This window comes from Xyrauchen texanus, chromosome 2, assembly GCF_025860055.1.
Source record: "Xyrauchen texanus isolate HMW12.3.18 chromosome 2, RBS_HiC_50CHRs, whole genome shotgun sequence".
Taxonomy (NCBI): domain Eukaryota; kingdom Metazoa; phylum Chordata; class Actinopteri; order Cypriniformes; family Catostomidae; genus Xyrauchen; species Xyrauchen texanus.
The window spans coordinates 49,115,884-49,128,692 of NC_068277.1; the positions used below are offsets into that span (position 1 = coordinate 49,115,884).

Consider the following 12,809-nt stretch of genomic DNA (forward strand, 5'->3'; position numbering starts at 1 on the left):
CAAACAGGGACAGACAGCGCTCCCTACTGAACATGCTGCAGGGTTTATCAAACAGATCTTTTCTGTCTTTCCTGTAACTCCATACAGTTACAGAGCTGAGACTCTGGCCAGTGGAGCAGTGGAGTTGAAGTGCACCCACACACAGAGAAATGAAATCATGGCGGACCCACAACAAAGTGTGGAGAGGTATCAGGATTTCAGACTGTTCAGAATTGAACTGGAAAGAAAGTGACTTTCCCCCCCTCATATTTTTGTGTCATTGGTTGTGCTCAGGGAGTGATGAGCACCTGGCAACTCCGTCAACATTTGCAGGCAGTAATATTTTCTCTTATTAACCAATTTGAGGGCATTAACGTTATACAACTGTGAATAAATACCGGTAGTTAGTAAATAAACATGGTTAAGATATTATTGCTTCTGAAACCTTTATTGTGGATAACTCTTCTAGTCATCTGTGACCCATCTATCTCCTCATATTTATATTACGCATTCTTCAAGAAAAGAAACGCCTTTCCAAAAATGGGCACATTTGTTTATGTTATGTTCTGCCTGGCCCTCATAACGGTCATTCTCTGAATTTTTTTTACTTTATGACATTTTGAAATTCAGTTTAGTTCAGTTTTCACCTATAAAAGCTGAGGGTAAACATTTTTTAACATCTTCCCATATGTGTTTCATTTATAAATGATAATTGTTCTTTATTTTACTATTTAAAGGAATATTCCAGGTTCAATACAAGTTAAGCTCAATCTACAGCTTTTGTGACAAAATGTTTATTGTAATCACAAAACATTTTTTTTTACTTGCCCTGCCTTTTCTTTTAAATTTTTTTTAAAAATCTGGCTTACAGTGAGGCATTTACAATGGACGTCAATGGGGCCAATCAGTAAACATAAAAATACTCACTGTTTTAAAGTATAGCTAGAAGACATAAACAATATGTGTGTTAACATGATTTTAGTGAGATGAAATCACTTATTAAACTTCTGTGTAAAGTTACATTCAGTTTTACCATGTAATGCCAACAAACCCTAAAATGACTGTATAAATGATTATTTAAACAACTTTACAGCTCAAATAATACACAAGTTTTAACAGAAGAATGAATGTAAGTGCTCTTATAAAATTGTAAGCTTCACATTTCTGCCTTTAAACTCTCCAAAAATTGGCCCCATTCACTGGAACCTCCATGTTTGCTTTTTTTAAGCAAAGGAGGGATGTGTCAGAAATAATTTTTGTGGAAATCAACATTATACCACAAATGCTGTCGATTGAGCTTAACTTGTATTGATCCCGGAATATTCCTTTAATTTAGTTTTGTGAATGAAGCAAGTGTAAAACAAGTGACCATAACATCACTGACAAATTCTCTTTAAAGATGGATTTCCTAAGCATCAATAATAAGTAATCAATAATTACTTAAATATTCTTTTTTTTCCAATAAAATTATTTCACAGGAACACTTGGTAGACCTTGCACTAATGCTTGACATAAGAAATCAAAATGAGTTTAAACACACAAGGTTTAAACCTTTAAACATCACACATGATGGACCAGTAGTAAGGGATTATGCTTTTTTCAGGCAACTGACAAATGTAATTATACTTTCAAAAAAGAATGGTAAAACAATATAGAGTCAAATAATTTCATGTTATTTAATAAAAGGTTAGGTTATAGAAATATGCCTTTTAAATGGGATTTCTTGGCTATTTGAAATCGTTTTCATGACTGAAAATCAAGGGACATGTTTGACACCCTATTTTAATAATGACCCAATATGCTTTCCAGGAGCTTGAAGACATGAGATTATTACATGTCTATTTTTCATTTCACCACTATGAATGTGCTGCGTGTCAAATTCTCAGTTGTAATTTGCATTATGGAAATGTGATGCCTTCTGCTGTCAAGTCCCATCACTAGATGACGCTGTCCGTCTGGAAGAGTTTTCATTTTGCAATGCAACAGTTCGTGTTGGACAACTTTATAAAATAACAATAAGGGAAAGACAACAGCACTGCCTTGAGTATTCATAATGCTTTTAAACAATAATTAAGATGTTTTATTAATATATAGATATGTTTTTTTGTTTTTATATTTTATCTTACATCATTTTTAAAATCGCATCCGAAAATAAACTAGTGGCTAAATCTTAGATATTTTCAACATATTGAAAATATATATAGGTTATACCCCAAATCCCGAAATTGTCTCTATCTCTTCCTCTCGATATTCAAGAAGCACACATACACCTACATAAACGTACACACACTTGCTTTCTGTCCTTAATAACACATTATCACACCAAAACACTTGATTTCACCGATACTGAAAACACAAGGGCTCGGAGGGCCTACTCCCAGTTTCTGCCCGATTGTGCCTTGAGATCAGCCTAAATCTGAAATGCGCCCCGATTGGTTGTCATGCAGAAGAAATCAGCTGATCGTGAATCAGGCTGGAGCGGCGCGAGTGATGGAGGACGCTGAGGCGGGTGGGTGGAGTGATGTGGGCGGGCTTTACACTCTTCAATAGCCCGTGAGTGCTTAAAGTAAAACTATCCCGAAAACAAGACCTGCAACAAGTAACTTCCAACAACTGAAAGGAGAATGGAGCTTTCGCTTTGTGTCACAGCTGTTTAGAGAGCTTGTTCAACAAAGAAACGCGTCTTGTGGGAAACGACGGACGGTGGTAAGCAGTACAACTTTCGCATAATGTTTTATGTCTGTGATAGTCAAGGCGTTAAAGTTTGTGAAACTTTGGCATTCAAAGAGCAGTGGGGCGAGTTAGTACATGGACTGTAAGAAACTACAGTTTATGCAGGCTGTATTGGGAACATATAAAGCAACACTTTTAGTGATTAAATATTATTTGAAGATTGTTTAAAAACTACGCAATAGATTCACCTGCAATACATTTTTTGGGATACTGCCTAGAATTAATTTATTGTGTCAAACAGCAATGAAACCAACTTTTGGCCAAATCAACTGGATGGTTTAGAATTGCAACCCCAACATCGCCTGTGTGCATTTAATGTCTGAATGTGTACACGTGCATTATTCTACGGTGAAGTGCAAAACAAACTCCCTGTCAGAGCTACAGACTTCCAGTTGACACAATGAGAGGAAAGGAGCTACTTAAACGCCCCTGAGTCCCTCTGTGTATAGTACATGTGATACAGGAGCTGAAAGAGTCTATTATGTCATATCCTTTTTTTTTCTGCGCCAGAGCTCTGTTCCTTGAGGATAAGGGGGCTTGCAGCTTTTTATCTCGCCCTTATTGTTCTTTCTCATCTTCCTTTATGGAGCTGGAAAGTTTGAGTCCCTTCTCCCCAGTGTGGTGGCCTGATGAGGAGGACTTTCCTCTCTCTCCTTTCATCATGATATGTTCATTTTGTGTTTATGTAGTAGATGGGGCAATGATGTGACCCTCATATTTATAAATTTTTTGTCTGGATCTATTACGTTATTCAAAAATGCAATAAATTCAATGCACACAAAAAAGGTACTTGAATACACTTCTACTATGAAGAAAATTTAAATGATTGAGTTTAAAGTAGTTTTGATATTGGTGTAATAAAATATATTATTACACAGATCAGCCACAACATTAAAACCGCCTGCCTAATATTGTGTAGGTCCCCCTCATGCGCCAAAACAGCACCAACCTGCATCTCAGTATAGCATTCACCAACCATCATCCATGCGACTATCTAATCAGGCAATCTTGTGGCAGCAGTGCATAAAATCAGTAGATACAGGTCAGGAGCTTCAGTTAATGTTCACATCAACCATCAGAATGGGGAGAAATGTGATTTCGACTGTGGTATGATTGTTGGTGTCAGACGGGCTGGTTTGAGTATTTCTGTAACTGCTGATCTCCTGCGATTTTCACACACAACAGTCTCAAGAGATTACACCGAATGGTTCCAAAAACAAAAAACATCCAGTGAGGGGCAGTTCTGTGGAGGGAAATGCCTTGTTGATGAGGAAGGTCAACAGAGAATGGCCAGACTGGTTCAAACTGACAAAGTCTACAGTAACTCAGATAACCATTCTGTACAATTGTGTTGAGAAGAAAATAATCTCAGAATGCTGTTCTGAGATGCAGGTTGGTGCTGTTTTAGTGGCACGAAGGTAGGGTTGGACCCGAAGGTTTTTTTTAAAGAATGGAACCAGTTCTGAACAAGAACTGGTTCCATTCTTTAAAAAAATACCAGAATCGTATTATCTTCGTGACATTCGGTTACATTAACAGTTCTCTACTGTGCAATTTTCCACCAATGTGGCTGGAACACTGTCCTCAAATACTCTGACAGTGTTGCCGGAAGCGCATCTCTGCAGCAGTCCTACAAGTGTATTTAATTTCCTATCAAACTAGTCTTGAGCCGGCTCTTTTTACAGCACAAACCATATGCGCTTCCGGTACAGCTCGATTCCCAAAATAATTATTCAAAAGAGCCGGTTCCTTTGAATCAGCAGCGCAAAACATATGGTGCTTCTGGTATAGTAAAATCCTGAAAGAACCATTCTAATGAGCCGTTTCTTTTTTTAAATCTACAGCACGAAACGTACAGCATTTACAGTATACAAGTAATCTTATACTGATGTGCAAGTTATGAATATCCAACTCGAAATGAAATAAGAACAATTGAAATCTCAAGCCTGAAGTACAACATTTGGCTGCAAAACAGTGTAATCTATCTCTGAACTGTTACTGCTTATTCTCTATTAAATCAAGCAGTGCAGTTACTGACTGGTTGTTCATATGACAACGTATAACTAAATATACACAAGTTTTGTTGTAATAAGTGGAATTTTATAAAATAATAAATGAATTAATGAAAGATTACACCACTTGAAACAATTTTTCTTTAATCATGGACACACATTTTTACCTAAACTTTTTTTAAACTAGATTTGATCATTTTTGTTATCTCTGATGACCTTATTTGTCAGTGACCCAGTTATTTTTGAAGTTTTTACCGTAGATGCTTTGTCTTCCAGTCTTTATGCTTTCAACCTGTAGTCACGAGTCTTGACACCTTCATTCTTTATTGCATGGATTCCTTACTTGAAAAATGATAATGAACCAAATCTGTCTTTTTTTGTCTTCATTGTCAAGCCCTCGGTGATCTTACAGGTTGCTCGTATGTCATTATGCCGCATGCTTTGGTCATACCATTTGCTGTTGCAATGTAGATATCAATACATCTCAAGCACTTTTGTTTTCTTAAAGGTGAAAAGGATGTACTCAGTGGGGTCCAGAGGAAGCTGATAATAGCCTTTTGCCTTGTGTGATGCCTGTAGTGAGGTGATATTTTTGCAGCTTTGTTTTCCAATTCCAGAGACACAATACTTTTGGTCAATGCATGGGCCTATACATGACAGAAATTCTTTTGAATGAATTGAGTCTGGTGATGCCATTGATGAATGAATAGCATGAATATTGTTGCAACAGGTTGTTTTTATTTTTTGCAGTCATATTGAGCAGTGTACTTCAGTTGTTGTTGTACTCAAAGAATCGAATTACATAGAATATTTTCATGTCAATGATGACATATTTTATACAAGGTTATTCTCTTGACAAGATATCAGTTATTGACAGGCTGTTGATGATCCTTCAGCTCTTTCAAGAAAATTGAATCTCAAAGCCGTCTTCTTCCTCTTATCTTTCTAACCTCGGCCCCCATACAGTGGCATCATTTACCACTTGCCAATGTTTGTTTTTGTTGAGATGAATCCCATATGCAGTCTCTGTTTGCTTTAGTCAGCAGTGTTAAGAATGTTCTTGAGATTATAAAGCAGCTGAAATCGCAGTGACTTAATTGTCTGCATGTTTGGCATGCCCCTATGAAGTGTAGGGTTGGGCGATATGCAAAAAATATTTTCACAATATTTTATTTAAAATCGCAATATCTGATTACATCATCAACCCCCATTAAAAAATATGATTGCACCAAGCAGAACTGGCATCACATTCTTTGTTTCCCCTCGTGTCTCGCAATCTGAAAGTTCTTGTCTGTTTCTGTGACAAGCATTTTGAACAGGTTTTCATCTTCTAGTTATTCCATTCTGCAATGCTTTAACCTCGGAGAAGGTGCATATGCTTGTTTTCCTTTCTAGAAACCAGCGTTAGTTGATGTTGCAAAAAAAGGTTACGTTTTTGGCTGAACTTTATCAAATGATAAGGTGTCCTTGAATAGTGGTTTTATGCAACTTTTGCTTGTGTGTTGTCCAGATTAGGCTGTGGAATGAATTTATGGAAACACAGAAAACTATAATGTGATCATAAATTCATTGTAATAACTACCACCCTCCCACAAAAATTTGTCTCAGAATAAATTCCAAAGCCTAAGTGATGGATCTGTTTAAATGATTTTGTAGGTCTTATGATTTTCCAAACAGCCTTTGTTTATGTTGGGTGACTTTTGGGATCTAAAAAACCCAGCCAAAAACTTCATTTAGGGCTGAGAAATGAAGCAAACATTATGGCATTATAAAATGTTGTCAGACAGTCTCATAATGGTCAGTTAGAAATGCAAAGATTTACATAAGTTGCAAGATACTGTAAAAATCACATTCTACTTGTGTAATAATGAGATTATGGTTTTGTTTGCAGAGGTGAGCCTTATCCACAGAGAGGGATTTGGTTGTTTTCGAAGTGTTCCTTATGGAGTCATACAGAGTTAGTGGCATGCCAAACTCTGGTCTACCGCAAGGCTATACACAGCCCTCCCGCACAAGAGGCCAGAGCAATGGCACTTACGGCCTCAGTATCAGAGTTCAAGGCATAGATGGACACCCCTATGTGGTCCTCAATAACCAGGATAAATTTCCAAACCCCTATGCAGCCCCCCAAAACAGTAATGGGTATATGGACTCCGAAAGCCCTTTCACTAAGAACTACAAGGAATATGAACCCAAAGGGGCCAGGACAAATCTTCCCGAAGGTCCATTTGTGGATTATAGGGCTCAGAAGCAACATGGAGGTCCTCACAATGGGACTTCAGATCCTAAGAAGCAGTCCACTCTTTTAAACTTCCAGAAGCATCCAGAGATTCTAAAGCCATATGACCCCGAGAGCAATACTCTTGAAAACTTTCGAGGTCTGCCTACAGCTGAAACTAGAAATCCCTACCCAGCGTCCCTGCCAAGAGTCAACTCTCCACTCATGAGTCAAGTAGTCTCAGAACCACCTTTGTTGGATGACATGGGACACTCCCAACCTCAGGTTAATTCCCTGACACTCCCATTCAATGCCCAACCTCAAACGGGTCTGTCTAAAGACCAAGTTGTGGGCCAGCCTCAGGTCAAGCTCCAGAGTCAAGCAAAACCTCAGGTCAAGCCCCAGAGTCAGCCACCATTCAAGAATCTAATGCCCTACCAGGCTCAGTCCCAGCCCTCAAAACGCCTTCCAGTTCCTCAGACGTCTACAGTTGCCACCAACCCTAATGACCATACCAAGGTCGCCTCAAGGCCACCTAGCTCAGCGAGTAGCACCAACTCTAGTCTGGAGCGAAGTCGGCGTGAACCAGACGTCCTGCCCTTGAGGCGTACTGACTCTAGTGGTCCAGTGCTTCAGTCTTCACCCTCCTGTAACTCTTCTGTGGGCTACATCTCACCAACCAAGGAAGACCAGTTGGACCAGCTTTATGCAGAAACCATCAACCGCCATGAGAACCGGCGCTACATCCCTTTTCTGCCTGGTACAGGGCGTGACATTGACACTGATTCCATCCCAGGCGTGGATGAGCTCATCAAGAAGTTTGACCACAAAGAGAAAACTCAACGCAGGGGTCGGACAGGACGGAGGAATCGAATTAACCCAGAAGACCGAAAGCGCTCCCGTAGTGTGGATAGCGCCTTGCCGTTTGGTCTCGGGGGTGATGCTAACTACTTAGACGAAGTTAGCCGAAATCGAGGAAGGTCCTCAGAGCATCTCCTTCGGCCTTCACTTCTCCTACAGAAGGGTTCTCTAGTGAAGGACTCTCCCATCTCTCCACCATCCACTGTCGGACACAGGGGGAGCCTAAAAAATGCAGCACAAGTCAACAGTGCTCCTGGCTCTCCTCAAGGGACCGTCTCCAACTATGCAGCTGTTAATTTGGGGTACAAGAATCCTCAGAGTCTTCCCTCTATTTTGCCTGTAGAGAACAAAAATGAAGAAGCCAAACCATCACAAAGAATGAAGTCCATGTTGAGACTTGCAACAGGATCCATTTCTCATCCTAGTGTCACCGGTAAAACATCAAACACTGAAATGGATGCTCAGGTAAGAAAGAATGGTCTTTTGTTTTTGATCTTTTGTATTTGTCTTAGAGTTAATCAAGTCCAAACATAAATGGATTGCTGCACCCCTGAAAAAGGCACAGCACAGACAAGTCATTCTTTTTGTATGCATACATACATGAAATCACTGTTTTGTAAGATCTCTAAAAATTACTTCTTTTTTTTTTGTAATCAGGTGACGCCTGATCTTTTGAAAGGTCAACAAGAGCTTTCACAACAAACAAATGAAGAGACTGCAAAGCAGATCTTATTCAGTTACCTCAAAGATGGGTGAGTACACTTCCCAAATGATGTTACCGTAATTTCCGGACTATAAGCCGCAACTTTTTTCCCACGCTTGAAACCTCGCGGCTTAAACAATGATGCGGCTAATATATGGATTTTTCCCGCTTTTCCCGCTGTAAAAAAAAAAAACATTCTGTGACGTGCTCAGTTTTTTGGCGCCGTGAAGCTTTCATTAGACCAATGAAATTGCCGAACGGGTTAAGGTCAAACAACTTTTTTGTTTACTGTTTAGATTAAATCGAGCGCTCTCAAACTTCCCATCATTCTGATTACGGTAGTCATTTTGTCACCCTCATCATGGCAAAGACACGGAGAAATGCATATGATGCAGCTTTCAAGTTGAAGGCGATTGATTTGGCTGTTGGAAAAGGATAGCAGCTCTATTAGCTGCTGCATGGGAGCTTGGTCTTAATGAGTCGATGATAAGACGTTGGAAACAGCAGCGTGAGGAATTGACTCAGTGCAAAAAGACAACTAAAGCTGAGGCTATTCAACTCCGACACCGAAGGAGATGACTTCAGTGGTTTCAGTGAGGAGGAGGAGGAGGAGGAGGAAGAGGAAGATAGTGACCAATGACTTTCTTGCTAGGCTACCGTTTACTGCTAATTTTTTATTTTTTGTTATAAGCCGTGTGTGGCAGCGGGGGCGTGGTCAAGCGCCTGTCCGGGAGAGAAAAGTGGTAAGGGCGCTTACACCTGAGCTAAATTATGTCTAACACCTGTGTCTAATTTCAGTAAGCATGGGGAGAGCGGCATAAAAAGGCAGCAGCCACAGAGCCTCGAGAGAGAGACACACATCAGTCTAGAAGACCAAGAATTGAGAAACTTTATAAAATTGATTGTAAACATTGCTGTGGCCATTAAAAGCCTTACCTGGAACGTCAAGTGCCCTGCTTCACGTGTCCTTCTTGGGAAAACTGTCACACTGGCACCAGTGTGACAGTTTTCAGCAGGGAATAATTTAGCTCAGGTGTAAGCGCCCTTACAGCTTTTCTCTCCCGGACGGGCGCTTGACCACGCCCCCGCTGCCACACCGTGTTTCATTAAAGCCTATTTATTTTTGTTACAAGCCGTGTTTCGTTAAAGCCTGTGTAATGTTCATTTGTTTCAATGTACCGGTAGGCATCTGTGGCTTATAGACAGGTGCGGCTTATTTATGTTCAAAATTATAAAAAAAATTCAGTGGGTGCGGCTTATATTCAGGTGCGCTCAATAGTCTTTTTGTTTTATTTGACATATATTAGTGCACATTAATGCCTTACAATGTCAAAAGCAATTTTTATTTAATTAATGCTGTAGGTTTGTTTTCCACTCAAAAGCATTCACCTTTTGTTCTGCGAAATGTTTTAAATGTAAAATATTCAAACACAACGGTTTTCACCCAATACATTAGCTTGGAATTTAGTTTTCCACAGAATCTGACTCATAATAAATAACAGTACAAGTATTTTAACACCCCTACACTTCTTTTGGTCAACAATACACTCATCCACTCACCTCCCACCCTGAACTTTTCTCTCACCCTTCTTTGGAGAAAACAAGTTCTTTCTCAACACATTCCAACTTTAAATGTTCCTCCTAAATGGCTGGTGATATTTATAATGGTACACTTAAGCACAAAATGCACAATGTTTGCAACATGTTCCTTGGCGGAGTTGAAAATGAATACATTGTTGTCGAATAGTTGTTTGATCTCCTTTAACATAACATGATATCATATGAAACTCTAATGATGACACGCAAGAGTGCCTGAAAGAGGCAGGCAGAGAGTGAATGCAGCTCACAGTCCAGATGCAATCCAAACTTACCAAACAGCTTAAAGTTATGTAGATCACAATGTATGGGGGACTTGTATAAAAATACAAAAGTAAATACAGAAGCAGTGTTGTCATGAAATAAAGCATAGCTGGCATTCCGCAGGAGCAAAACTTGCATCTCAGAGCTTCTAAAAAGGAAACACCCTGACATTTTATCTTTAATGCATCCTTTATTTAAGTTCAAATAATAAGAAAACCGATTATCTAAATGAGCACAAACTCTGAAACTGGCATTTCTCTGTGCGGTCATCCTTTTCTATTTGTTGTTTGATATGTTCCAGTCTGAGGGAGAGAGATGAAATGCCTGATTCACTCTTTAGCACGACGATGCTTGTCTTTGATATGTGTTTGCCAGAGCTTCAGATAATAATGCAATGGCTTGCAATGTATCGATGATCATTTATGTCACGTAGTGTGTATCTTATCGGGAAGAAATTGGCAATATGCAGTAGGGCTGCAGCTAACGATTATTTTGATAATCGATTAATCTAACGATTATTATAACGATTATTCGACTATTTGGCGCTAAGTGCAGTGATTAATCATTAGCTCGATTATTCAGCTTGTGCCCTGACTTAAAAGGTTGTATTAAATGTGCATGCTAACAATAAAGAGGACAAAATCATCTTTTAAAAATTCCTCTAAATAACATTCACTTAATTAAAATGAAAAAAATGTCACTGCAAAAATTGCTATTGTTATCAAGTGTTTTTTTTTTTCTTGTTTTCTTTTTCAAATTTAAGAGAATGTATCATAAATATAAGTGTATTTTGTATATAAGTGTATTTTGTCAGTTCTGCAAGTGCAGTAAAGTCAAAATATACTTATATTCAAGATCTATTCTCTAAAAGCAAGTCTAAACATCTTATATGCTGCTTCTCGGGTGAATGCATCGTTTTAATTTTTTAAAGGATTTTTAGATATTTTACAATATTTGTAAATTTAATATTATATTCAACATTCTCTGATAACCATTTTTTTAGTCTAAAGTATAGCTTCTAAAGAAAATGTACTTTGTTTTAAAAGAGTTTTATATATTTCTATTGGAAAACAAGCCCAAGCAAATCAAAAACGTATTTTGTTGCAGTGTATAATTGGGCAAAGACTGCCCTCTCACCTTTTTGTTTACTTCAATCCATATTTAACTCTCTCTTATTAATAAAGCTGCGTATTGTCAATTTTCTTCACGATAAGAAATGCAGTGACACATATATTATGATTCAATAAGTTGCAAGCAGTCACGTTATAATCTAGCTGCATAAAGCGTGCACTCGTGGGACGAGCATCCCCGCGACAGTGGTGCAGTTTCAATCTCTCCCTCTTAGATCGGGGCATTCGCTCAACTCATAGAAGAGGCGCTGACCGCACAGAGAAATGCCAGTTTCAGAGTTTGTAGTTATTTACATGATCTGCTTCCATATTATTTGAATTTTAATAAAGCAATAACGCATTAAATATAACTGTATTAAAGATGTACATTTTTAAAGACTTTTAAAAGACGCTCGATATGCAAGTTTTGCTTCAGGGGACCTGCAGCTCCAGCTTATTCACTTATTCCACAATGAGTGTGCTTCTGTATTTACTTATTTTGTATTTTTGCATTATAATTCTCTCATACTTTGTGATCTACATCACCTGAATCTGTTTATAGTGCATCTAGACTGTGAGCTGTGTAATTCTTCCTCTCCTCATTCAGGCGTGAACTGTAGTGCTGCTCTCACGCATTATCATTAGAGTTTAATGTGATCTCATGTTACGTAAATTTTATTTTTTTCAATGTTGGCTAATCATTTCAGCCCTAATATGAAGCTCTATTGAGAAGAGAGTTTGTTTTTTTGTGTTAAAGAAGGACCAAAATAAGCTTTTATTTAGTCTTGCTTGTTTTTGGAAAATGAATATCTTTCCAATATAAACTTGAACAGATATACTGCAGAAGATATTGAAATAAATTATAATTATAAACTAATTTAAAAAAAACTCTTATTGTATATTCTTTCATTGTCTGAATAATCACTGCAATAATTGCCTGAATAGTCAATTAATCATTCTAATAATTACTAGATCGGTCAATTATCAAAATAATTGATAGTTATATCCCTAAAACAAAAGTTGTATCCTACTCTCTTTATATCCTGCATGATCACTGCACAGCTTCAAAAGCATGCAGTAGGTGCCAAACAACCCAACCTGCTCAAGTGAATGGCTGAAACCATGCCCTCCCTAAACTCCATATTCTTGAAGTCAAAAATTACGCCCTCTCTGCATTCCTTGTGTGCTGCGTGGAGGGAGGCGAGGTGAGCAGATTATACATCAATGTCTGTGAACCCTGTGAAGTCCAGCAGATCTCGGATCAGATATCTCCTGGTCAATGGCAACCTTTATTAACAAGCACAACAGACGAGACTTGTCCTGAGGTTGTGGTT

At 38.5% G+C, this 12,809-nt stretch overlaps 1 protein-coding gene across 34 annotated transcripts in view; it reads left to right on the forward strand.

Moving 5' to 3' along the window:
- The first annotated feature begins 2,547 nt into the window (after positions 1–2,547).
- The window catches only part of LOC127658606 (cingulin-like protein 1), a 46,203-nt gene continuing 35,941 nt past the window's right edge, over positions 2,548–12,809 (forward strand). For all 34 annotated transcript variants that reach the window (XR_007972413.1, XR_007972424.1, XR_007972419.1 and 31 more), the window contains exons 1-3: positions 2,548–2,685; positions 6,616–8,268; positions 8,461–8,555. Coding sequence is in view for 1 of the 34 variants with exons in the window: in XM_052147983.1 (XP_052003943.1) it covers positions 6,667–8,268; positions 8,461–8,555 (1,697 nt within the window). In the remaining 33 variants the exon portion in view is untranslated. The remainder of the gene's footprint in view (positions 2,686–6,615; positions 8,269–8,460; positions 8,556–12,809) is intronic.